Source organism: Lepidochelys kempii, chromosome 25, assembly GCF_965140265.1.
Source record: "Lepidochelys kempii isolate rLepKem1 chromosome 25, rLepKem1.hap2, whole genome shotgun sequence".
Classification (NCBI taxonomy): Eukaryota; Metazoa; Chordata; order Testudines; family Cheloniidae; genus Lepidochelys; species Lepidochelys kempii.
In genome coordinates, this window is record NC_133280.1 from 16,568,409 (window position 1) to 16,595,618 (window position 27,210).

The 27,210-nt window shown below is 45.2% G+C and overlaps 1 protein-coding gene across 8 annotated transcripts in view; it reads right to left on the reverse strand.

Moving 5' to 3' along the window:
- The window catches only part of ARHGEF18 (Rho/Rac guanine nucleotide exchange factor 18), a 100,759-nt gene that overhangs the window by 37,012 nt on the left and 36,537 nt on the right, over positions 1 to 27,210 (reverse strand). For 6 of the 8 annotated variants that reach the window (XM_073324411.1, XM_073324415.1, XM_073324412.1 and 3 more), the window contains 2 exons: positions 6,441 to 6,508; positions 4,428 to 4,491 (listed from right to left, as the gene is read on the reverse strand). In XM_073324411.1, the coding sequence (XP_073180512.1) occupies positions 4,428 to 4,491; positions 6,441 to 6,508 (132 nt within the window). The remainder of the gene's footprint in view (positions 1 to 4,427; positions 4,492 to 6,440; positions 6,509 to 27,210) is intronic. The other 2 variants (XM_073324414.1, XM_073324413.1) reach the window with 1 other exon arrangement.

Here is a 27,210-nt window from a genome sequence, read left to right on the forward strand (position 1 = left end):
ACTAAGGTGTGGATAACCCATGCAAGGTCCATATCTGACATAGGAAGGTGCACATGACTGAGTGCCCTGGGCCTCAGCTGCTACCTAAGCAACCAGGGACTCCCTCTTTTATAAAACCTTAACTTGCTAACCTCTAATACAGGTCCCTCCCTCCACTGGATGGACAAAGTCATCTTCTTTAATGTTCCTGGTTGGTTCCCACATCCTACCAACATTACTTCAGCGACATCCCACTCTCAGATACCAAATCACTCATTCCACTGTACCTGCCAAGTCTGACATACAAGAGAGACAGATCCAAGGATCATCAGTACACTGAAAACAATGTAGCCTCTATTCACCCCCGCCCATGTACAGAAGGAATAATAAAACAGACCCCTACAGTGCCCTGCCTCAGGGCAAAAAAAGAAACCGCCCAAAAGCACCCTTTCATGAAGAAAGGAGTAGAGTAAGCAACTCTGTCCCCCATGCTAGGAAGTGCAGACGTATCTGTAAAACCTAGTGGTGAGTTGTAGCAAAGGCAGCTAACAGACCCAAAAGAATCATCCATCGACAAGAAGAAATCCTCTACCAATGGAACCTATTTGTCTCATTCCTAAGTCTGAAACCTGACTGATTTCCATAGCCCAGTCAGAAGCCAGAGCTTCCTGACACAAACTCAGTGACTTTGCCAGAAAAGGACGATTGGATGGATACTGGTCAATTGTTAGCAAGGTCAGCGTCAATGGGTAGCTTCTTGAGCAGAGGACTCATCATAGCTTCCTTGAGGATAGGTAGCATCCCGTCTCCAGCAGGGAAATGATGACAACCGCAACCAACAACAGGCTCAGTATTTCCCTGCTTGCTTTCACCAACCAGGAATGGTCCAATTCACAGCAACCTGCTGTCTTCTACAGCAGCTCCAGAACTATACTGAGAAAATGACTCTTCAGACTTTCCTGGCTTAAAAGTGATTTCTTCTTCTATTGATGCAATAGCTTTGGTCCTTTTATTAAAGTTGGAGAAGGAAGAGTGCTAACAAACCATCCCCTGAAAGTGAAGTATACCCATCATCTCATAAACATACAATATTTCAGACATTAAGCCAATGCCACACTAGATAGAACTAGAATTTGGTAAAGGAAGGTTGCAAAAAATTGGTTTTCGGTAGCCCGCTGAACCATCAGGCTAGCAACAAATTTGTTCACCAAGTGTGTAATATTTTCACGTATATGCCAAATTCCTTGAGAATTTCAGACTGCAAATGTACAGCAAATAGAGGATAGGTGGCTGATGTAGTGCCTTTAAGGAAAGCGACAGCACTAAAGAGGCTGATATAGTCTTTCAGAACTGCCATCCACATTCCAAAAAGTCCTTCAATATGTATTTATAAGCAAATCCAACAGCTTTTATCTTTTCACTGCCAAAACCAAGCAGAGCACACACAAAATATCCCTAAATGCCAATAAGGCCAAACCGACCTTGGGGCCTCCAATGCGGTTTCCTTGCATCTTAGGACCTATTCTAGAAATTACTTTCACTTAAAACAATTCCCAGTCAGATGTAACTTACTGTTTTAATACAGCGTATACTATGAGTAAAGACATGTTCTGCCCATGGCATTAGCTGTTCTTTTCAACTTCTTACTCTTCTACTTTGACTATATTCCCATTTTTCAATGTACCTAGCAGAGTCTGTACTAAAGAAAAAGTCATTTTCTGAGTTCAATTAGCACTGTCTGCACACTTCTGAGTCATCATTGATTGCTGTTAACCCATCACACCAGACCAGACTGTATACCACAGAGATGTTCCAAGGACAAGATCTAGGATTAACTTTTTCCATTTTCATTATTCTTTCATGTTTCCTATTTTAGTCTCTAAATCAGGGGTCAGCAACCTTTCAGAAGTGGTGTGCCAAGTCTTCATTTATTCACTTTAATTTAAGGTTTCACATGTCAGTAATACATTTTAACATTTTTTAGAAGGTGTCTCTCTATAAGTTTATATATTATATAACTAAACTATTGTCTATGTAAAGTAAACAAGGTTTTCAAAATGTTTAAGCAGCTTCATTTAAAATTAAATTAAAATGCTGATCTTATGCCACTGGCCAGCTCAGCCCGCTGCCAGCCTGGGGTTCCATTCACCCAGACCGGCAGCGGGCTGAGCGGCGTCAGTGGCCAGGACCCCAGACCGGCAGTGGGCTGAGCGGCTCAGCCCGCTACTGGTCTGGGATCCCGGCCCTGCCCTCATAGAGTGGGTACCTGCCTTCTCCCTGGTTCTTGCCCATTCTCTTCCTCTCTCTCTGCACTGAGCTGAGGGTGAGAGAACACTGAGCACAGGGCTGGGGGTGAAGGAGTAGGCTGGGGGTTGGGGTGTAGGGCCTGGCCAAGAGCTAGAATGAGGGAGGGGGCTCAGCATTGGGGCAGGAGGTTTGGGTGTGAAGTGCTTACCTGGGCAGCTCCCACTTGGTGCAAGGGGTGCAGGTGGGAATGTGGGGGTGTGTGTGTAGGAGCCCCCGTTTGGTGCTCAGGGTGGGGGTGGGAATGTGGGGGGGGTGCAAGAGTCAGGGCATGGGGGGTGCAGGAGTCAGGGCAGAGGACTGGGGGCATGTGTGGGGGGTGCTGGAGTCAGGGCTGGGGTCGTGGGGGGTGCAGGGGTCAGGGCAGAGGGTTGGGAGCGTGGGCTAGGATTGTGGGGATGCTCCCAGAATGCCCTGATTCCACCCCCCTTCCTGAAAGCCCCGTCCCCACCTCTTCTCCGCTACCTCCCCGAAGCAGCAAGTACGCTGCAGCTCGGCTTCTCCCCCTCCCTCGCAAGGGCCATCGGCTGATCAGCGGCAGGGAGGGAGAAGAGGAGGGGCAGGAACCAGGGGAAGAGGCGGGGGAGGGGGGAGCTTGCCTGCCCTGCAGCAGCAGCCGCAGACCAAGCTTCTTCACCTTGCCCCCGCGGGGTGGGGCAGAGAAGAGCAGGCCGGGGCGGGCAGCATTTTTAATGGCACACTGCTGCCTGCCGGGGTCCTGGCCCCGGTCCCGCTCAGCCCGCTGCCGGCCTGGGTTCAGCAGCGGGCTGAGTGGGGCCTGCGGCTGGGACCCGGCAGGCAGCAGCATGCCAGTAAAAATCGGCTCACATGCTGTCTTTGGCACGCGTGCCACAGGTTGCCAATCCCTGCTCTAAACCTTCCCATAAGGAGACAAAGCCATTCTTGGCAACAAAAACAGCCACCGATCTTATTCTCACAATTAGTCCCCCTGTGCTGTCTCCACAGTAAAAGCTTTTTTAAAAAAAACCCTTGACATGCAAGTCAGCCACCACCTAACATACACACACTGGTACTCCAGATAACAGACATCCCCATCTACAATGTGTCTCAGTGAGTAACACAACTGAACAGAGACCAACACATCCAGGCAGAGACTAATTTTGCCCTTGTTTTGATCAACCCAGTCATCTTACAACCTGAGGAGTCTGTTTCTCCCCTTAACACACACCTGTCAATTGCTACCACCTAAAATTGTATTTATGCGCACACAGGGCTGGACTGTGATCTCGCTCACATGGGCATAAACACAGAACAGTTTTAATACACTTACACCAGTGTAACAGAGAACTGAGTCTAACCCACTCAATGGGGAACACCCTGTTAGCATTTTATGTAATCACTGATTGAAAAGAATAGCTGTACCTCAAAATAAACACCAGTATCCAAATTCTAGAAACAACTCAAAGCAAAGGTGCAGAATCTTACAGACTGTTTGATGAGAGAAAATTCTGTGATGGTGAAAATGCCCATTTGGAAGGATCCAAAAGGCCTCAGCATAGCTTCAGCACCACAGCCATGGGCAGGGAGAGAGGGGAATGAATGATTTATCTATTGGATAACGGTGCTTGAAAGCAAGCATGTATTTTCCAAGCAATAGCAAAAAGCTATTTCAGAGCTTATGCTTCAAAATAACTGCTCTTTTCAAATATTTTTTCCCCAATCCTTTTCCAAATTTATGACAAAGATATATCTTTCAGACCACTAATGCCTGCTTGTCTCAGAGACTGCTAGCTAGCACCAGCTGCAGGCAAATTTTTAATAGACAATTATGAAAATCTGATGTACAGTGAAGGTTCCAGTTCACAGTTCTAGTCTTTTCAGAAGACAGATAATAGGCAATCAATGAGAAACTAGTTTATCGACCTTTCTTCACTGCGATATTTTGAAGTTACACAGCAAGAAGGTATAAAATAGAATAAAAATATAAACGGATAAAAACACACAGGAGACTTCTAAGCACTTCTAGCTCATTCCCAATGAGGAAAAATGAAGTCATCTTATTAAGAGAGACCTTTTCTAAACTTCAATAATACACTGTATATTGTTTCTAAAACATATTAAAGAAAAAAGTATAAAACTCAACAGACAAGCTTTGAGCACAGAAATCATTCTTTAGTACAAACCTGGGTAAAAGCACTGGGGTGAACTTTGTGGGAATCCAGGAGGTCTGTGTTGCAAATCCTTCTGCTATAGGAGAAAAAATAAAAATTTCTTAAAGGGTGTCCTTAACTACAAAGATGAGAGCATCATTTCACAGTGAACCATATTTTCAGTATCATGAATTACAGATGACAGGTGGATCCTTACACTTAAACTAGGAAACCAAAAACTTCTATAGAAAAAGGTTTTAATTTTTCTCACATTCTAAAACAAAGCAATGTATCTAGACTTAAAAATTAGAAATAAATGCTAAGAATGCTTTGCAGAGTATAAGCAAGACTAAGCCTTGCCTACATCAGAAAGCTGCACAGTTTAAAGGTACGATTTAAATAGCTTTATTAAAACCACAAAACCCCGTGTGGACACTTATTTCAGGTTAAGAGTAGCTTATTTTGGTTTATTTTAAACCAACTCCTAATGGGCTTAAACTGATTTAAACCAAAAGTAGAGTGTCTGCACAGGGCTTTGTTCAGGTTTAGTTAAAGCAATTTAAATCAGAGCTTTAGTTACACCAGCGCAACTTTCTCACACAGACAAGTCCTCATTCGTATGATAGGGCAATGTCCAAAGGTCAATCTGTTAAGAGCCAAGACGTCAATATGCAGGAAAAATAAATAATATATTTCTGTAGCAGGTAATTATTATGGGGGTCTCATTGCATTTCATTATTTATTTTGTCTTCTGTTTCTATTTCAGCCTACTTCTCTCTCTTTTCTCTTGTCCTAAGAGTGACTTGTGGGAGCCTGGTTATGTATTAGAGTTTGTAGAAAGTTGTATCTGCAAATGGAACATTTCTATTGCACAGAAGATAGGCATAATAGCGTTTGCATGTTAAAAAAACCAGGATGCTGTGAAAGTTCAAAGTAGAAAACAAACAATAATTCTGCCCTCAGGACTGGGCTGAAAATTGATTCCTTCATCCCTTGACTGCCAAGGCTTGGGCTGTTCTGTACTCTCTGTTCTTCCCCATATTACTCCCTGCTCTGCCTTAGGTCTCTGAAGTCAACAGTTGCATGTGGAAAAAAAACCCAACATTTGAATGTAAGTCTCAATAGGTAAGTGAAGGAGGAAACAGAAAAGGAGTAATTGTGGCACCTTAGAGACTAACCAATTGATTTGAGCATAAGCTTTCGTGAGCTACAGCTCACTTCATCAGATGCATCCGATGAAGTGAGCTGTAGCTCACGAAAGCTTATGCTCAAATAAATTGGTTAGTCTCTAAGGTGCCACAAGTGCTCCTTTTCTTTTTGCAGACTAACATGGCTGCTACTCTGAAACCTGAAGGAGGAAATGATATTCAAATACCATGTTTTAAAAACACATGAATGGACTAAATATTTTTTACAAATACATAGTTGATTATGACCACACTAACCTTATATGGAATCCTATGAGCATATTTTGATAAAGGTAAGAAAGAAATAAACTGCTTGGCTAGAAGTCAAGGCACTGAGCCATGGCTTGCAAAGATTCAGAAGAAGATTTTACAGTTTAGAACTTGAAACCACTATTTCTACAGTGCTCAGATTATAATTAGCATGTAACTGTTCTGATCAACCTCCCTCCTCTCATGCAAGCCTCCTCAAACATGGACCAACAATGCTGTGTTACCTTTTATCCATGTAGTGGCATTAAAAAACAGGGGTACCAAAAATTAAGAATATGTATCATTTACTTTTAAAGAGAGCAAGAACATTTCAGGAACAAATAATGGGCTCGAGAGCCAGGAATTCCTGAGGGTGAATCTAACACTGACTTGTTATATAGCTTTAGGTAAATCAGCCTGCCTCAGTTTCCCCACACATACATAAACCATCAAGGGATGCTAGCTGGACCAGTTAGTAACTATTCAAGGATTTGAAGATATAGGGTCAGATTCTTAGCTGGTGTAAATCGGAGTAACTCCACTGAATTCAATAGAGAATATAGGTGATATTAATCCTATCTTATAAGGGTGGAGAAGTTGTAAAACCAACCTTGGGTCTGGTACTGCTGCATTCAGCCAGTAAGGTCTTGCAGTTCTTGTGGACATTCACTGCACAGTCTGAAATGTACAAAATATTTAAGTTATTCTTACCCCTCCCATTTCAACAGAGAGAAATAACTGATTTCTCAGATTTGAAAGGATCAGGAAAGGACTCCAGGTATTCCATTGGGAATACTTATTGTGCAATTTCAACTCTTGGTTTTATACCAAAATGCTCAAACTTGTAAGAATGAAGGTAAGAGATGTACTGGGTCTGAAAGAACACCATTACCAGAGTACCTCTGGCACCTGAAAGACTAACAGATTTATTAGGGCATAAGCTTTTGTGGATAAACCACCACTTCTTCAGATAAGAATCTAAATCTGTTAGTCTTTAAGGTGCCACCAGACTCTTTGTTTTTGTGGATACAGACTAACACAGCTACCCCCTGATACCACAGTACCTTTGGGGCATCCCCAGATGGCAGCCTAAGGCAGGAACAGTACCACATAAATATGCTGCTTGTTCCAACCCTAGTACAGTAGAATGGATATAGCAGATTCATATTGTAACCTAGTGGCATAGAACAATATTTTTCATTTGCATGGTCTCCTAATGGCAATATGACTATCACAATATTTCAGTCTCCGACTAAAGTGCAGTTAATTGTTCCCTTTTTCTACAACATTTTTTTACCTTGCATATTGCAAGTTTATTCTTTTTGTTGGGTGCATGAACGTGCATGCGCATGATGTATAAACCATTTCTTGGTTAATCAAGTCTATTCCTTTGCTACCCCCTTTTAACTAAACTTCAAGCAAGAAAACTGGTTGCTGGTTTCTTCATTAATCTCACCTCAGATTCCCCACCTTACCAAAATGAAAAGTATACATAATCTTCATATTTCAAATCATTCTCACAAACATTAATTAAATGAAAAATGAGCATTACATGTCCATTTACAAAGCAGAGAAACAAACTCCCAAACAAAAATATAACGGTCAGAAAATCTTGCGATTAACAGATATAATTAATTCTGTTAGTTCCCATAAGGATGATATTTGTTAAAAGCTCTCACTGCTTTCTGTAAAGAGCTCATTATTCACAGATATTCTTCTGGTTCATTTCCACCTCTGTCCAAGCACCACATTCTTCAGATTCTGAACTGTTATTCCAAGGCAAACTGAATCAAGTTACCTAATTCAGGCAATATACCAAACAAATTCAGAGACGAGTTAATTCTTCATGTACAATGTACACAGTGTCTTTTTACATGTGGATGGTGAATAGGAACTGATTAAATTAACTGAAATAGGCAACCAGAAGACCCTCAACGTAGTGTCAACGATTCAGATGCCACCACTTTTCTACGGCATAAGGCAATTGCTTCCACATCATGTCATTAGAGCATCCCGAGTAACACACAAGACCTTTCCAACCAAGATTAAATTCAATGCCCTTTTCCCACCAAAATAATTATAACTCCAGGGGGTGGGGTCCAACTGGATGACACCACTCACACATTCTCCAGTAGATCCCCTGGCCCTGTGTAAATTAAGATGTTTTTCTTATCTGGAGACAATAGAAGCAGGACACCAGAAACTCAAATATTGAGGGAAACCTGATTTTTTTGCCCTTGCAATGTACACAAAACATGCTTAAGAGGACAGCTAGAACAGGAAGACTTGCACTGTAACTGCTTGAGAAAAGGCTGTTTGTGCCTAATGCACTGGGGGAAAACTGTTCAAGCAATATTCATCCATGCAGAAATATAACCCCTGTTATGGTGCCAGTCAGCAGCACCTAGGGTGGACTGTTTTAAGTACTGCTGGTATAAGATAGCTACATGCTCATTTACACAGCAGTATTTTCCACAATTACAATAAATGTCTGAGAAGAGAATACAAGTAACAGATAAACCCTTACCCAAGCCAAATATCTAAATAAGTTAATGTTAGCAGTCATGTTGGTTCCAGGTTATTAGAGAGACAAGGAGGAAAATGTAATATCCCTAAGAGCTCTGTGCTGCTCGAAATTTGTCTATTTCACCAACAGAAGTTGGTCCAATAAAAGATATTACTTCACCCTCCTTGTCTCTCTAACTAAATTACCAACAGACAGAGACTCAGACCCGTTAGGAGATGGGATGACAACTGGAAATGAAAAGGTACATATGTACATGCTTTTTCCACATGTGAGGGGTGTAAGAGTAGAATAAATGCTGAAAGTGCATGTCACACATACAGACTTTTCAATAGAAAATATCTCTGCAAAAAGCTTAATTCTGGCAACTAAAACTAGAAATAATGTGAAAAATGAATTAGATACATTTAGCATCATCCAATTTCAGTATTAAAAGTGCTTTCAATCCAAACTTTAAACCAAAGAAAGAATTCTGTATTAGCCATTCTACATGGGGTATAAACTGATGAACCCACTAACATAGCACAAGCACCCCACAAAATGAAGGAGCTCTAAAAGAAAAATGGGAAACAAAATCAGCAGATTCAGGAAGATGCCAAAAGAGCTCTCAATATTTGTTATGGATTCCTGAATGGACATAATTAGGAGCCTAATGGCAAACGCACCCATGAAACAAACCAGTAAACTGTAGAATGAAACCACCATAAAACAGGAATTAGAAACAAAATATTCAATAAAAAGAAAAGGAGGACTTGTGGCACCTTGGAGACTAACAAATTTATTTGAGCATAAGCTTTCGTGAGCTACAGCTCACTGCATCAGCTGCTACTCTGAAAGTATTTAATGACATTGTGCCTGATTGAATGGGCCCTGGAGACTGAACTCCCTTCTTACCCCTGGGGCAAGACGGGGGCACACTGGATAACTTTCTCCCCAACCCTGCCCCAGCCAATCACGCCTGTGATATACCTGCTGTGTGAAGAATCCGTGCCTAATGCTGTCAGTCTAGCACCTTTCACCGGCTAAATACAATTCCATTTAAAAAACAGAAATTAAGAAATAAGGACATTATGCCACTGTTACAGTGCTGGACAGGTTTAAACTGAAGTTGAGGCATTCCACTGAGAAAAGGTCACAGGTATAAGGTTGTCAGTACATATGCGTTTTATAAAAAGGAAAGGAGGACTTGTGGCACCTTAGAGACGAACCAATTTATTTGAGCATAAGCTTTCGTGAGCTACAGCTCACTTCGGATATAGACTAATACGGCTGCTATTCTGAAACATGCATTTTATAGTTTGCTAATGTCATGTTTTTGTAAAAGTAACCTCTCTGCTTCCTGTACACCTAGGAATGCTGGCTGTAAGCACCCACAAGCTTCATTAGAATTCCAGTTATAAGTATTTGGGTGAGCGTGAATAAAATTTCCACAAAAGAATAAAAATATATTTAAAACGTTGTAAAAAGGGAAATCTTCAGATTGTAAGTGAATAAAAGATTTAGAGTCAAAGTTATAATGCAAAAAGCTACCATGAACATTCAACTGATCAAACTGATTGGACACTTGAATCACTCTGATCTTAAATCTATAATTGACTTAGGCCAGGTCTACACTACAGACCTCTATCAGTATAGACACGTTGCTCAGGGGTGTGAAAAATCCACACCCCTGAGTGACATAGTTATACCGACCTAACCCCTAGTGTAGAGGAGAGCTTCTCCTGGGGAGGTGGATTAACTATGCTGACGGGAAGAGCTCTCCTGTCAGCATAGAAGCATCTTCACGTAAGCGCTGCAGCACTTAAAATGCAATGTTTTAAGTGTACTTATTGATTAGGTTAAACAATTCCTTTTTCTTTAATGATTAGTAAGACCAGGTCCTATTCTCCAGACTTAGGCATTTGTTAAGATAACTTTAAAAGGGACATCAATTGAAAAATACACTTCTGTTTGAAAACTGTTCACCTATCTTTGTTACAAGCAACACCTAAAATTACCAAATCTGGGAGATTATGTATTTGACAGTACTGTGTGAACAGTTTCACTGTTTCCCTGTATTGTCAGTTTGTTTCCCTTGTTGTAGAAGTCTTTCACACAGCAAGGCAGAGAAAAACACACTAGAAAATAGGAAAAAATGCAATTGTAAAGCCTCAAAGATTGGCAAGAGAATTTATGGGCAGGTGTTGTTTCTGAAACTGCCCACCCAATGTGAAAAAAGCGTGAAAAAATAGAGTGAAAGAAACTGTTAAAGCCTTTTATAATCCCACCGAATTTTATAAAATATGCTTCAGTTATATCTATTTGACACCCTTCTTACTGTAGTGGAGCAGCAAAATTACCACTATAGTTAAAGGTGAAATAATATACATTTGTTCATTCTCTTGCAGACTTTTGGATTTGATTTCTTTTCTCTAAACACAAGATCTTTTAGCATTCTCTATTCCTTCAGAGCACCTTTCTGAACAGAATATTGGAAAATTAGAGAGGGTTCAGAGAAGAGCAACAAGACTGATCAGGAGCATAGAAAAACTTAAAAAGAGATTGAAAAGATTGAGATTGTTACCTTAGAAAGGAGATGAATAAAAAGTAAATAAAATAATGGACTGTCTAGAAAAGATAGATGGGAGCTTCTGCAATTGAAAAATGGCAAATTCAAAACTGACAAAAGAAAATAGGTTTTTCATGCAATATATAATTAGATCGTGCAACTCTCTGCCACCTGATTTTACTAAGTCCAAGAATTTGGCAAGATTCAAAGAGGCAATGGACATTCATATGTTTAACAAAAATATCCAGAGTTATAACAATTAACACTAATAAAAGAGTAGTGGGAGTGAGCTAAAACCTCATGTTGCAGCATTTAAACCAAACTAATTATTAGAGATTAAGATGAGACCTTCAGGGAGGGCAGATTATCCCACATCTGCTTCATGTGGAGTTTCTTGCTTCCTTCGAAAAATCTATTTTTTGGCCACTCATCAACAGCATACTGGACAAGATGGAAAATGGGTCTGATCCAGTGTGGCAAGTCCAATGTTCGAGAGCAAATAATCAATAACAATCATCATAAAAGATCATTTTCATGACCAAAGATATTAAAGTTATTTTCTGGTAGAAAATAAAAGCTCCCCCTCTCCTTCCCAAAAGTTAGTTTATACAATACGAAGTGTTAAAACATTTGAGGTGGATGGCTGGTCTGAAATTCTGTTCTATGTCAAAAAACAGCTCTCTCCCAGACTTGTTGAGATTCATAAGAATATTTAAGATGGTACCATAAACCCAACGGGCTAAAATGTAACAAGATATCTAGCACAATGAGATTATTTCAGCACCTATCAAAATCCAGTGCTCTGGAACCACCATTGGCAATTTAGGATTCAGCTAATGTTTACTCAAGGTGTACGCAGCTACTGGCAGTAACCAATTTACAAGTCAACATGTACGAGTGCTTTTATTGGACAACACATTAGATAGCCCAAGAGAGGTTGCCAGGTTATGCTGACCCACAGTATCTGACAAGTCACTGAACCATCAAACCAAATTGGACCTGCCAATACATTCCCTCCCACGGCAACTAGTACAAAACTGACAGGCAGAGACGAGAATGTCCAATAATTAGTATTAAGCTCCAGTGTGGAGCTATGACTCATCACACATGATGAGTGGGAATGACCCTGCCCCCTGGACAATAAATTCATTGCCTAGTAAAATCACTCTTAACTGCTCATTTGCAAATCAGTTGTGACTAAGATCTAGGTATGCTGTAATTAGATTGAATCCTTACTGCTAATAGTCACGATGTGGTTCTGGAGCATTTGTTTTTTTAAATTAGACAGAGAAAGATTGAAAACATCCTTGAAGCACAATTCAGTTATAATATAAGATTTGGCAATCTCTGTCACTGTTTGCAAGGGTACAGAGCTTGCCCACGGATATACTCACTACCTAATGGATCTGACCTAACAGAAATGAACTGTGAACCAAATACCTTTCCCTTGATATTAATGATTTCTCTGCTGTCAGACATGCTTGGATTCTTCAGAGAACAAAAAGGAACCTTTTCTCTCCGTATGAAAAACGAGATGATTATTTCTCTAGTCTGACTCTATAGGAAATGCCATGTAGTTCATGATGAATGTGCTTCTGAAGGATTAACTATAAAGGTATTTGTTTAAAAGTATGCCGTAACACACTAATTTGCTGTAAACTCCATTTTGATTCACAGCACAAACAGTTAGAATTAAATCACAAACTGTGCTTTCCAACACCAGTGCATCCAGGTTTAGTCACTAAAAACACACCACCATATGCTTATGGAAATTAAGTTGTTCTTATGTAATATCTATGAAATATTATAAACATTTTGATGTATCCATAGTCCAAGGCAGCTGAATAGACCTGAAGATACACAATCAGTTTATTTTGTTACTACGGTAGTACACAGTTCCAGAAAACGGAACTGTCTGTGACAATCTCATCAGGGAGGTGGAGTTTCAACTGGACTTGCAGCAGTTTCTGAACTGAGCAAATCCAGGTCATGTATCCTAATCAGTTCAGAACAGATTTAACTTTGTCCTAGTGGATCCAGTGACTGGCACCTGCTTGTTCTCTTAACACCTAAATGAGTAGAGCAGAAGCAAAACTGTACATTCTGATGTAGCAGCAGGAACAATCTACACTGAAAAGCCATGAAACCTGTACTTATTGAGTAATTTCATTTTCTTTATTAAGAACATAAGAATGGCCATACTGGGTCAGACCAAAGGTCCATCCAGCCCAGTATCCTGTCTGCCGACAGTGGCCAATGCCAGGTGCCCCAGAGGGATTGAACCTAACAGATAATGATCAAGTGATCTCTCTCCTGCCATCCACCTCTACCCTCTGACAAACAGAGGCTAGAGACACCATTCCTTACCCACTAAGACTATTCTCTCTCCTAAAACAAGGAGGGGATGTTTTCTCAATTTATTTGTTTTTAACAAATTCTGTTCTAAATGTTAGATAACTAGTTTTCAAATCACGCCCACCACCACCACAAAAAAAATTTTTTTTAAAACACAAACTCAGTAACAAAATTGATTCAGATCAGGCACTTCATTTCTTTTTGAACAGCTGCAATACAAAATGAGCATTTTAACCGAAAATAAAGATTTGTTCCATTTCAAGTTTCTCAGACTTTTCAATTGCAAATGCTGAAAATGTGTCTAAACACGCTATCAAGAGCATTATGGGGTTACAGCAAAGGGAGTGTGAATTAGCAACTGTGACATAATTACAAAATATACTGAAAACATCTGATAGGTAAACATTAAGTGGAAGTGCAGCACATCATGTCTTATAGCTCCTGTTTGAGAGCCATATTTCATATATAGAAAAGGAGTACTTGTGGCACCTTAGAGACTAACCAATTTATTTGAGCATGAGCTTTCGTGAGCTACAGCTCACTTCATCGGATGCATACCGTGGAAACTGCAGCAGACTTTATATACACACAGAGAATATGAAACAATACCTCCTCCCACCCCACTGTCCTGCTGGTAATAGCTTATCGAAAGTGATCATCAAGTTGGGCCATTTCCAGCACAAATCCAGGTTTTCTCACCCTCCACCCCCCCACACAAATTCACTCTCCTGCTGGTGACAGCCCATCCAAAGTGACAACTCTCTATCATGTGCCAGCAATGCCCCTCTGCCATGTACATTGGTCAAACTGGACAGTCTCTACGTAAAAGAATAAATGGACACAAATCAGATGTCAAGAATTATAACATTCATAAACCAGTCGGAGAACACTTCAATCTCTCTGGTCACGCAATCACAGACATGAAGGTCGCTATCTTAAAACAAAAAAACTTCAAATCCAGACTCCAGCGAGAAACTGCTGAATTGGAATTAAATTGCAAATTGGATACTATTATTTTAGGCTTAAATAGAGACTGGGAGTGGCTAAGTCATTATGCAAGGTAGCCTATTTCCCCTTGTTTTTTCCTACCCCCCCCCCAGATGTTCTGGTTTAACTTGGATTTAAACTTTGAGAGTGGTCAGTTTGGATGAGCTATTACCAGTAGGAGAGTGAGTTTGTGTGTGTATGGGGGTGGAGGGGTGAGAAAACCTGGATTTGTGCTGGAAATGGCCCACCTTGATTATCATGCACATTATAGGGAGCTAATTACGGCTTGTAGTCCATCTTTGTGTGGAATGTTGGTGTAGAGGGCTTCTACATCCATAGTGGCCAGGATGGTGTTATCAGGAAGATCACCGATGGATTGAAGTTTCCTCAGGAAGTCAGTGGTGTCTCGAAGGTAGCTGGGAGTGCTGGTACAAGCCATCAAGAACACTATCCCCGATAATGTCACGGCTAATTTGGTGGCTGAACTTTGTGACTTTGTCCTTACCCATAACTATTGTACATTTGGGGACAATGTATACCTTCAGATCAGCGGCACTGCTATGGGTACCCGCATGGCCCCACAGTATGCCAACATTTTTATGGCTGATTTAGAACAACGCTTCTTCAGCTCTCGTCCCCTAACGCCCCTACTCGCGCTATATTGATGACATCTTCATCATCTGGACCCATGGAAAAGAAGCCCTTGAGGAATTCCACCATGATTTCAACAATTTCCATCCCACCATCAACCTCAGCCTGGTCCAGTCCACACAAGAGATCCACTTCCTGGACACTACAGTGCTAATAAACAATGGTCACATAAACACCACCCTATACCGGAAACCTACTGACCGCTATTCGTACCTACATGCCTCCAGCTTTCACCCTGACCACACCACACGATCCATCGTCTACAGCTAAGCTCTGCGATACAACCGCATTTGCTCCAACCCCTCAGACAGAGACAAACACCTACAAGATCTCTGTCAAGCTTTCTTACAACTACAATACCCACCTGCGGAAGTAAAGAAACAGATTGATAGAGCCAGAAGAGTTCCCAGAAGTTACCTACTACAGGACAGGCCTAACAAAGAAAATAACAGAACGCCACTAGCCGTCACCTTCAGCCCCCAACTAAAACCCCTCCAACGCATTATTAAGGATCTACAACCTATCCTAAAGGATGACCCAACACTCTCACAAATCTTGGGAGACAGGCCAGTCCTTGCCTACAGACAGCCCCGCAACCTGAAGCAAATACTCACCAACAACCACATACCACACAACAGAACCACTAACCCAGGAACTTATCCTTGCAACAAAGCCCGTTGCCAACTGTGCCCACATATCTATTCAGGGGACACCATCACAGGGCCTAATAACAGCAGCCACACTATCAGAGGCTCATTCACCTGCACATCCACCAATGTGATATATGCCATCATGTGCCAGCAATGCCCCTCTGCCATGTACATTGGTCAAACTGGACAGTCTCTACGTAAAAGAATAAATGGACACAAATCAGATGTCAAGAATTATAACATTCATAAACCAATCGGAGAACACTTCAATCTCTCTGGTCACGCAATCACAGACATGAAGGTCGCTATCTTAAAACAAAAAAACTTCAAATCCAGACTCCAGCGAGAAACTGCTGAATTGGAATTCATTTGCAAATTGGATACTATTAATTTAGGCTTAAACAGAGACTGGGAGTGGCTAAGTCATTATGCAAGGTAGCCTATTTCCCCTTGTTTTTTCCTACCGCCCCCCCACCCCCCAGATGTTCTGGTTTAACTTGGATTTAAACTTTGAGAGTGGTCAGTTTGGATGAGCTATTACCAGTAGGAGAGTGAGTTTGTGTGTGTATGGGGGTGGAGGGGTGAGAAAACCTGGATTTGTGCTGGAAATGGCCCACCTTGATTATCATGCACATTGTAGGGAGAGTGGTCACTTTGGATGAGCTATTACCAGCAGGATAGTGAGTTTGTGTGTGTGGTTTTTGGGAGGGGGGTGAGAGAACCTGGGTTTGTGCAGGAAATGGCCCAACTTGATTATCATGCACATTGTGTAGAGAGTTGTCACTTTGGATGGGCTATTACCAGCAGGAGAGTGAATTTGTGTGGGGGGGTGGAGGGCGAGAAAACCTGGATTTGTGCTGGAAATGGCCCAACTTGATGATCACTTTCGATAAGCTATTACCAGCAGGACAGTGGGGTGGGAGGAGGTATTGTTTCATATTCTCTGTGTGTATATAAAGTCTGCTGCAGTTTCCACGGCATGCATCCGATGAAGTGAGCTGTAGCTCATGAAAGCTCATGCTCAAATAAATTGGTTAGTCTCTAAGGTGCCACAAGTACTCCTTTTCTTTTTGCGAATACAGACTAACACGGCTGTTACTCTGAAACCTGAAATATTTCATATATGTATTTTTGCTTTGCAGCTGTAAGTACCAAACAAACAAAAAATACTCAAGCAGAGTTTTTATCTCAATAAGGGAGATGTGCCAAAGACTCCAGGAAGTCCATTAGTGACTTCACTTTTGCTGCTGATTTTACGTGGAAGAAGCCCAGATATTATGGTGACAGGCATACAATATAAAACACTTAGCTAGACAGTACACTACTAATTCTGCTTAGTAACTAAGGAGGCTTGACACAGATACACAGTCTGTGATACTGCAGCTTTTTGTGTTTTGTTTTGCAGTATAAAATTTTCCTGTGAAAACTAAATACAGAATAAAAATTGTACAACTAATCCCATGTATCTGACAGCAAAACAAGATACTAACTCTACTTATTTTTTTCAGAATATTCTATTTATTTCATACTATTAAAATACAGAATAGGCAAGACTACAAGAAAATCCTTTCATTGACACCGATGGGCAGCACAAGGGTGTCTCCACCATGAGGAAGTGCCTGCCGCATAGGGAACAATCCTGCACAAGCAGGAGCTGCAAGACCCCCTGCTGGGGCTTTTCCACCCCTAACCCCCAGGATTTTCTAGCACACACCTCAAGCCTCAATAAGGGGGCGAGGGAGCCTAACTTTCTGCTTTCTTCCTTGGTGTCAGGGAAGGCGAGCCCCGCCGCTTGAAACCAAACGCGCGGAGGACTGGTGAGAGGGCCCGGCGGGGTCAGCCCAAAGGCCGATGCAGCCTGGCCTCCCGGCTGCCGCCAGCGGCCAGTGCCGGGGCCCCAGGGAAGCGCCAAGTGACCCGTCCCCGGCCGCCCACCGCCCGCGCCCGGAAGGGGCGTCGCGGCAAGAAGCTGTCGGGGGCCCCGGGCTCCCGCTGCCCCGACGGGAATTTCCCACCGCCTGACCCCGCCCGCGGCCGGCCCAGCGGGAGCCCGAGCCCCGGGGCGCTGCCCTCGGGCCGGGTCGGGTCGGGCCGCCCCGCTCCCGCCGCCCGCGGCAGCGCGGCCCGCAGGGCCAGGCTGGTCCCTTCCCCGGGGGCTCGGGCCCCGGGACACGCCCACCGCGCGGCGGGCCGGGCCGGGCCGGGCCGGGCCGGGCCGGGCCCCGGAGGCGGCGGCCGGGGAGCGCGAGGCCCGGGGCGCTGACACCCCCCGTCACCTACCGAGGATCCGGGGGGAGCCGCCGCCGCCGCCCGGCAACAGGAAATGCCCCAATGACCCGGAAGTAGAGCGCGGCAGGTAGAGGAGCGGCACGGCGCATGCGCCAAAGAGGGCTGTGCTTCTTTCTCTTCCACCCCCACCCACGGGGGGTGGGATCTGTGATTGGGGGAGAGCAGGGGGGTGCCTGGGGGGAGGAGCAGGGGGGTCTGTGACTGGGGGAGAGCAGGGAGGGTGACGGGGGAGGAGCGGGGGGGTGACTGGGGAGGAAGGGGGTCTGTGACTGGGGAGGAGGGGGGGGTCTGTGACGGGGAGAGCAGGGAGGGTGACGGGGGAGGAGCGGGGGGGGTGACGGGGAGGAAGCGGGTCTGTGACTGGGGAGGAGTGGGGGGGTCTGTGACTGGGGGAGAGCAGGGAGGGTGATGGGGGAGGAGCGGGGGGGGGTGACTGGGGAGGAAGGGGGTCTGTGACTGGGGAGGAGTGGGGGGGTCTGTGACGGAGGAGGAGCGGGGGGGTGACTGGGGAGGAAGGGGGTCTGTGACTGGGGAGGAGTGGGGGGGTCTGTGACAGGGGAGGAGCGGGGGGGTGACTGGGGAGGAAGGGGGTCTGTGACTGGGGAGGAGTGGGGGGGTCTGTGACGGAGGAGGAGCGGGGGGGTGACTGGGGAGGAAGGGGGTCTGTGACTGGGGAGGAGTGGGGGGGTCTGTGACGGAGGAGGAGCGGGGGGGTGACTGGGGAGGAAGGGGGTCTGTGGGGAGGAGTGGGGGGGTCTGTGACAGGGGAGGAGCGGGGGGGTGACTGGGGAGGAAGGGGGTCTGTGACTGGGGAGGAGTGGGGGGGTCTGTGACGGAGGAGGAGCGGGGGGGTGACTGGGGAGGAAGGGGGTCTGTGGGGAGGAGTGGGGGGGTCTGTGACAGGGGAGGAGCGGGGGGGTGACTGGGGAGGAAGGGGGTCTGTGACTGGGGAGGAGTGGGGGGGTCTGTGACAGGGGAGGAGCGGGGGGGTGACTGGGGAGGAAGGGGGTCTGTGACTGGGGGAGGAGCATTCTAGACATTCAGGTTTGGGCTGGAGCTGGAGCGCTGGGACCCCTAACTGAGCTAGATCTGTAATAAAGGGGCTCATTATAGCAGCTTGCAAACCCTGTGGAGAGGTAGAGCCGAGAGCAATGGGCCCAACTGTGTAGCAAGATTCAGGGCCAGCGCTGAGAGGAGTATTCAAGCTGTGTGCTCAGACCAAGGTTCCCAATCAGCAAGGTCTTTGCACTGTTGTTTTCCAGTACACTAGCTTTCATGTGCTGTGTAGGGCCACCCTAGCTGTGTGTTCATTAAACCTACTTATCAATAAGATACAAGACAGAAGGGTCAGGGGTCTTGGTCATTCTGTGAGGGTCATCTCAGCATTTCTTTCGAGTGGTCCCTTCAGGAACTGAGGAGGTTGGCCTCCAAAGCCTGTTGGAAGCCAGGATCTGTAGGGAAAATAACCTCAATCTCATGGAGAACTGATCCCTCTGGGGCTTCTCTGAACCCCATCAACACCTTTTCTCCAAGAGGGTGCAGGTTTAGAGCAGCAGGTAATGAGGGCCCATCCAGACTCTCAAAGAATCCCCCATACAAAGGAGAGGAATTCACGAGACGCTATTTACCCCATCTATGGTTCCCTGCCCATTTCCACCAGCCACTGGTCACCATCTCTTTGCACGCTCAGACAGCAAGTCAGTTCCCTCTTCAAATACTTGAAACAAAAGCATTTTTTTATGAACATTTGGCATTTTATAAACAGGGCCAATAACTTATTTGAACCTAATCCTAGGAATGGATGACAAACTTTCTTCCTCTCAAAGAGCTACGTAACCAGTAGGAGCTTTTCGATAAACAGAACCTTTACCAACGGGGCTTTCCAGAAGCCCTGCCTTTCATCAGCAAAAGTCTGTGACTAGAAAAAAATAGCTTGGCTTTTAATTAATGGTGAATAGTACCTCGACTGACAGCTTTAGCAAGGTAGTTCATATGTTTGTGTAAAGATCATTTAGGGCTTTACATTAAATGTGGTATTAATCATATTAAAATTATGATGCAATTTTCCATTCAATAAAGACAGCGCCAAAGTGGTATTTTAAATCTTTGTTTGCTAAGACAAGTGCAGCCAGGGGAAGGGCATCCTGCAGCAACAGCGAAGTTTTCTCAAGCAAAATTCAGCTGCGACTTACAGTGTGCCCCATGCAGCCAGCAGAGTAGAAGGCATTAATATTAATATGTATTTCCAAAGCAACTATTGCCATAGAGAGAGACATTATACAGTAAAGGAAGTTTAGTTTCAGCATTTGATGCAGAGCTTGTATGCTATATTATATGAACAAACATGTTCACTCTGCTGGAAATAAAAACGATCTATTTTTATTTTTGTATTATTAATAAGGATTCTGACAAGCAAGCTAATCCTTTGATTCCAATGCCTGGCTACTAAAATACCCTTAGGAAAAAAAATCACAAGCTTATGTACTAAAAGAAAAATAAGTTTGGGGTTTCAGCCTAGTTATCATAGAATCAACACACTAAAATCTGGAACTGTCCAGGTCTGCTCAGGAGAAGCCCAGCACTGCAAAACTAGGGTGCCGCTTGCATGACAGGATTTGGCTGTGTCAGCAAAGCTGTGCAGGATTGACTGCAATGATGAGGAGGGTCGGGTGCCTCGGGGGTACTGAGGTGCATTAGCAAAGATGTGTAGAAGCACAACTGAGAATGAAAATACTGTCCTTAACTATAAAGTCCATTTGTTTCTTGTGAAAGGGTTCCAAAGCTGCATATACAAGTGGATGAGACACTGCAGTATTTTGTTCAATCATTGTCTGTGCTCATAGGCCATCCTACAGTGAACAAAGCATAATTCACCTACAGTCTCATCATTATTAAAATATTTTCTTCCCTTCTTGGATTGTGAACTGATTGGACGCAAAGTTCTGAATGTCAATGATTAAACACAGCCCTAAAAGACCTGAGACACTTACATTCCTTTTGCCATCAGCTTTGTCAAACTGAAACGATGAACTCTCCTAGTTATTTTCATAATACACAGTTCAGTCATGACAGACCAGATTCCAGGAGGGGACCCAGACATGACAAGGATTGAAAATAACTGCTTTTGGCCTAATGATGAGATGCAACCTTTTCATTGACCTTAACAAATGCAATCCTGCCCTACTCATATCCATTCAAAACACTGCTGTAAAGATCAGTTTCCTAGCCCTACCTTGACCATAACATCCCTCTCTTTAAAAAGAAAAGGAGTACTTGTGACACCTTAGAGATTAACCAATTTATTTGAGCATAAGCTTTCGTGAGCTACAGCTCACTTCATCGGATGCTCAAATAAATTGGTTAATCTCTGAAGTGCCACAAGTACTCCTTTTCTTTTTGCGAATACAGTCTAACACGGCTGCTACTCTGATCCCTCTCTGAATTCCTCCACTGCTCTCTTTCTCTGTCGCATCAAACAAACTGCTTATCTTGACTTCCAAGGCCCTTCATGACTTAGCACCACCCTGCCTATCCTCTCTCATTCACTATTCAAATGTTGAACCCCCACCTCTGATCGGCCCAGGATGCCAGCCTCCATCTCTGACTAATTAAATTTTCAAACACACAGGCTGCCCTCCACACTTGGGGCATGTTTAGACCGCTGGTGTGCTGAGACCACTACCTATCTTGCTGGCTTATACGGTCTCTGTTTCCTTGTATTCCCATGTCCCTGTCTCCATCTGTTGGCTCTTATACTTCCATTATAAGCTCTTTGCAACAGAAACCATCTTTTTGCTCTGTCTTTGTACAGTGCCTAGCCCTTTACTGGGGCTCCTAGGCTCCATAGGAATACAAATGATAAATAATAATGAGGATGCCATTTGGGGGTAAACAGAAGGCTGCCATCTGGTGACAGAATCATCCTAAGACAGACTGTGTTTGTGCTTCACTGAGATGAGATGCATACGCAAGTGCAATGCAGCCCAGACTGTGTCAGCAAGGCTGGCCCTAGACCAAATGGCGCCCCAGGCAAGGAGCGTCTTCAGTGCCCCCCTTCACTTGTTAAACTTTTGAAAACCTTATTTTTTATTGTATTTGTAGCCCAATTCATGACTTTGATGAATGATTTGCATGCATGATTTATCCCTGTCATATAAGACAATAAATTTGCACGCAAAGGTCCAGAACATTCTAGGAGGATAGTGAAAAATGAATCCACGTATGGAATACCTGAAACATTTTACTTCAAACATTCTATTTTCTATTTTGTCACTAACAACAAAAACAGCCCCCCAAGCCCAGCGTGCCTCCCCCTAACCCCCACTGTCGCCTGCCCCTAAATCCAGCCCTGCGTGTCACTATAATTTTTCAAAACTGGCACAAGAAGAACATCTTATGCTGGGGGTATATGGCCTGTGAGCATCTGAACAACGTCAGTATAGAAGGTGCACAGCAACCAGTTCAAATACTGTCTCTTCAAACCCAAATGAGGGTTGGATAGTGACAAAGAAAACAGCATTATCCTTCCAATGCCATTTAATAATCTACATGAAAAAAACACTTGTTATTGGCACTGAACAAATAGGAGATAGGGAAAAGCCCAGACATGTAATCAAGAGAAGCTCCATCAGTACCAGGCCTGCTTATCCACTCCCCAGGCAGAGCAGATAAGATCCTGGAGCTGTGTCAGGCAACTGAGAGAATAGGATCCTGGAACTGTTCCACAGAGGGGCAAGTAAAAAAGCAACACTGAAGTGAAAGGAAAAGAAGATGAAAAGCAAAAAGGAGACGCACTAGAAGCACTGAACAGAGCCATCTGACTGCAAAGAGCCATCCTGTCCCCTTTCTCTAAACTCCTAGGGTTGCAATGAGCATCCACTAGGATGCAGATATGTGGCAACAAATTCAACAGATCGCTTGAAGTCTCACCTTGTTTTGGCCTACAGCAATGTTAGCACAGTATCACCGTGGTGGCCTTTCGTGGTCTCTCTGGTTCTGCTGGTTGTTTTATTTAGACTCTTGTCAGTAATTTCCCATTCCAAATGGGATTCCCAGCACATTTTTCAGTGTCACCATGCCACAGGAGCCAAATCTCCTCTCTCTCTTTTCCCTAAATAGAAGTTTTTAGGCAGCTGTGTCTCTTTCTAGAAATGTCAAGTTTCAAGTTTACTGCTAGCTTTCAGATTCCTCTGGCCGCTGTCAGGGCTAGTAGCAGAAGTTTCTTGTTGGAATTCACAGAATTCAGCTCTTTTCCAGTCCAAGCACTGCATGCCTACATTAGCTTACTGGCGCTGCTCTGGGGAGCCCAGGGGAAAAATGCAGACATCAATGTACTAAACACAACTGGCAAGGTGAGGGGGTCACTTTAACATGTTAGAATCCGAGCATGGGACAAAGAAGAGACGCCTGAGCCTGTTTTCTTCTTCAGCAATTAATTCACCACTAGTGAAAGATGCTGGCCCAACAACTCCGGAGATTGATGTACACAGAACAGGTATAACATGGGTCAGAGAAATTCAAGCCTCTCGCACCAATATTCCTCAGCCCAGCACTGGGGTCTAAACAGGAGCTCATTCTCCAAGGCGCATTGAGTCTCTCCACTGAGAGCCAGCAAGGGGTCAAACTGGGACAGATGGGCAATAGTGATATCAAGGTTAAAGGCCTTATATGCCATTGCTGTTACCTGAGCCAGCCAGTCCCCCAGCCTTTATGATTCATGGGGATTTAATAACACACTAGTACTTCGAATCTCGAAGGGGAGAAGAGCTTCCCTGAAATCTGCAAAGCGCTTTGGCTGCAATTATAGATTTCAGCATGTCCCTGGCAGGTAGATCTCTACAGACCCTCTTTCGTATGCCCACAGGACTGGGGGCTGCACACTGCCTCACATAGCCTTCAACATGTAATCCGTCACTCATCAGGTGCAGAAAACCCCCCAATGGTCAAACCTAATATAGTCAATCCTGCTGTAACACATTCAGTGGCAAACCCTTGGCTCCCTTCCATGGCACAGCCGAGTTGGAGAGCTCTGCTCCTGGCAGTGGCTTCCTGGGATTCATCTAACTCCTGTTACATAAACATTGAGAGCATGTTTATGAGAAAGGATTAATTTAGACACACCGGCTTTTCCATGCTTGAGAATGGGGGCTGTCTCCGTCTAGACTCCAGTGATGGGGTCGCAATTGCTGCAGAGGACCCGCTTAGTTTGAATCCTAGTCAGTCCTGCTGGCATCTCACTTCTAAGGGCTTGTCTGTAAGTGTAGGAGTGCAGCTGTGCAGCTTAGAGAAGACACCAACTATGCCAATGGGAGAGCATCTCCCATCGGCGTAGGTACTCCACCACCCTGAGAGGCAGTAGCTATACTGACAGGAGAAGCCCTTCTGTCCACATAGCACTGTCTACGCTGGGGGTTTGGCTGGTATAACCACGTCACGCAGGGATGTGGATTTTCCACCAGGGCTTAGACCGTGAATCACCCACTGTCCTGAAACAGGGGCTCCAGAAAATGTTCTTTAGTCATGCTCTGGACCCCACATGGTTCTAAGCTGGCACCCAGCTGCCTGCCTCCCCTCCCTCATTAAGGGACTTTATACCTTAGGGTGCCCCTGATTCCAGGCATGGCTGGTGGGATCTCATGGAGAGAGGGAGGCAACTGTGTTTTGTGTGGAGCTATTTAGGATGATTTCCTCGTTCACAGCATGCATTTATGTTACCAGCAACAAACTGACTCCTCTCTGCCTTTCTGAACTAGGAGCACAGGTCCTGCTATTGCTTCTTACTTAAAGGGGCAGAGCTCGGATTCTCACTGGCAATCCCGGCCACAGTCCACTCAGAGTAGCTAACAGACCATCTGTGCTCACGGGAAACTGGAAAGTCCTGGGGCCTCTTACCCAGCCCTCCATCCTCTCTCTCTGGCCTCCCCTGTAACTCGCTTGCTCATCTCGGTCACTAAACTTGTTTTCTCTTCTGCCATGTGGTGGCTCTGCTGTTAAAATGCTGTCAACACAGCAATAAACAGCAGCACCTGCTGTGCTAAGACCAGCAGCCAACAGGTCTGGGATCACAGGTGTGGGCTCCTCACTGCTATTACTGAGCAAAAAGGATAGGAACAGCCAATGTTTGGGGCGGGTGAGAGGGTGAAAATGGTCTATTGCTCCAGGACTGCCACCTGACAGGCATCAGTGTCACTGCTAAAGCAGCAGGAGGTCACTCTGGCTGTGCTGCTGCCGGGGAGGGACCAAAACGCTGCCTATCCAAGGGCCACCTCACAGGAGCCCCAGGGCCAGCCGTAATTGGAATAAATGGAGCCAATGGTGTCAGCCATCATCACTGACCCACAGGTGCAGCCTACAGAGATTCCAAGCCCCAGCATGCTGTCCAGCCCGATCTGAATGCCACTCTCTCCACAGGCTGCAGCATGCTGGGCTCACTCGTGGTCTGGGTGGAGAAGGGCATCTAATCGCAGCAGCTGTCATATAGCTCCCGTCAAGGTAGCCTGAGGGGAACACCATGTGAGAACAAACTCTGGCTGCCCCAGCCCAACACACTATATTAACCAGCACAGCACAACGCCCCTGGGCACCCAGGAAAGCCAAAGGAGACGCTCACACAGTCCCGGTGAGATTCGGAGCTTTTCCCTCCTGTCAGGGTCTGGTGCCTTCATGTTCACGGGAGACACAGGATCACAGATGTCCTACAGCACAGCTCAGATCCAAGCTTTGTGCAGCTCCAGCTCACACCCAGCCCCAGGCACTTGCTCTAGACTGCAACACGCTGAACCATGTACACATTCAGACGATCCAGGCACTGGGCTCTCCTACACAGCAGACCAGAGTCCGAACCCCTAAGGCATGCGAGCTTGGGGAAATGAACCCAGGATCCCAAAGGCAGTGCAAAGAAACCTGGCCAGCAGTGGCATGGGTCTGAGCTCCTGAAGGAGGCTTGACCTGAGTATCAAAGCAGGGTCTCCTGCCTGGCAGCACAGAGCACTATACACTAAGTCACGGCTAATGTAGCTCATTGGAAAGCCAACATCCAGTACTCCAAGGCCTCACTGTAACCATGTCACCCCTCATGCATGGGAGGAATTCCCTATAAACATCTGCTAAGCCATCTCCTGGTCCCCCTCCAAACCCCTCCTTGACATTTCCTCTGCTGTGACACCTATGACACACATGACAGCCAGGCAGCTGGGGAACTCCAATTGCAGCTTCTCAGGCTGACCAGCAGCATCTCACTCTTTCCTTGGGCTCCTTGTCTCTGCCTGTATTCCTCTGTCTTACCTTTAGCCCGTCAGTTCTCTGAGGCAGGGGCCACCTGACTGTTACGTGTTGGTGCACCACCCAGCGAATCAGGGCCAGGCCTCTAGGCATTACCACAATACAAAACTATCAGAGCCGGTGTTACAAACCCGGCTAGAGGCCCTATACGAGCGGGTCCGCCTGTGTCTGTAAAAGCCCTGGTTACACCTCAGTGCCAGCCCGAGGCGCCACTAAGGAAAAGATCCTTCCCATGGAGAGCGCATGGGGTGGCCAGTCCTTTCCTTCCCCTCGAAGGGTGTTACTGACCTTGAGCACCTCTGAAGATCCCTTGCTTGGGCGCGAGCTTTGCCAAGGGGCATGGGATGCAGAGAGAGAACCTGCCATTTCCAAACTCCTGCTGCTTCCCTCTGGAAGGTCAATGTTCTGCAGTGCCTTGAGCAGCTTCACCCGCTCACCAAGCACAGGAAGCAGGGGGCCGAGGCCCAGAGGTGAGACCATGCAGTAGGATAAAGTCTTACGTCTGTCCAGCACATTCCACAGAGGAGAGCCCTCCCCCCCCTCAGCCTAGGGATGTTTTTCCCTCTCTTTAGATGCACTGAGCTTGTCCTGCCTCTGTACAGGGTTAGCGCTCTCCAGGCAACCCCACAGGGGAGGGCCAAGCCCCAGTGTGTGTCAGAGGATTCTGGGGGTGACAGCATTTCACTTTGGCTTTGGTTAACTAAGCCCCGGATGGTTTTTTGACTCCCCATGTCTGTTCCCACATCACATGCTGAGCTGAAAGATCTGTGTCTCTGGGAAGGAAAGACTGGGCCCAGGCAGCCCAGTGGGGCTAGCCCCAGCCAGGCCCAAAAATGCTCTCAGGGCTACTCAGAAAGGACAGAGCATTTCCTGACCTTCCCTTTTTGTTAATATAAAATTTAAAGGAATGAATTGACCCTGAACCCTCCTTTGGGAAAGAGACAGGAGATGCCTGGGCAGGTAAGACCAATGAGAATGAACAAGGTGCCATGCCCTGTGGGAATCTGGGAACAAAGAGGCTAGGCCAGGCTTCCTGGGTACAGCCAGTCCAGGCAGGAATTGGGGGCACAGTCAAGCCAGGCACGGAGTGGGAGCA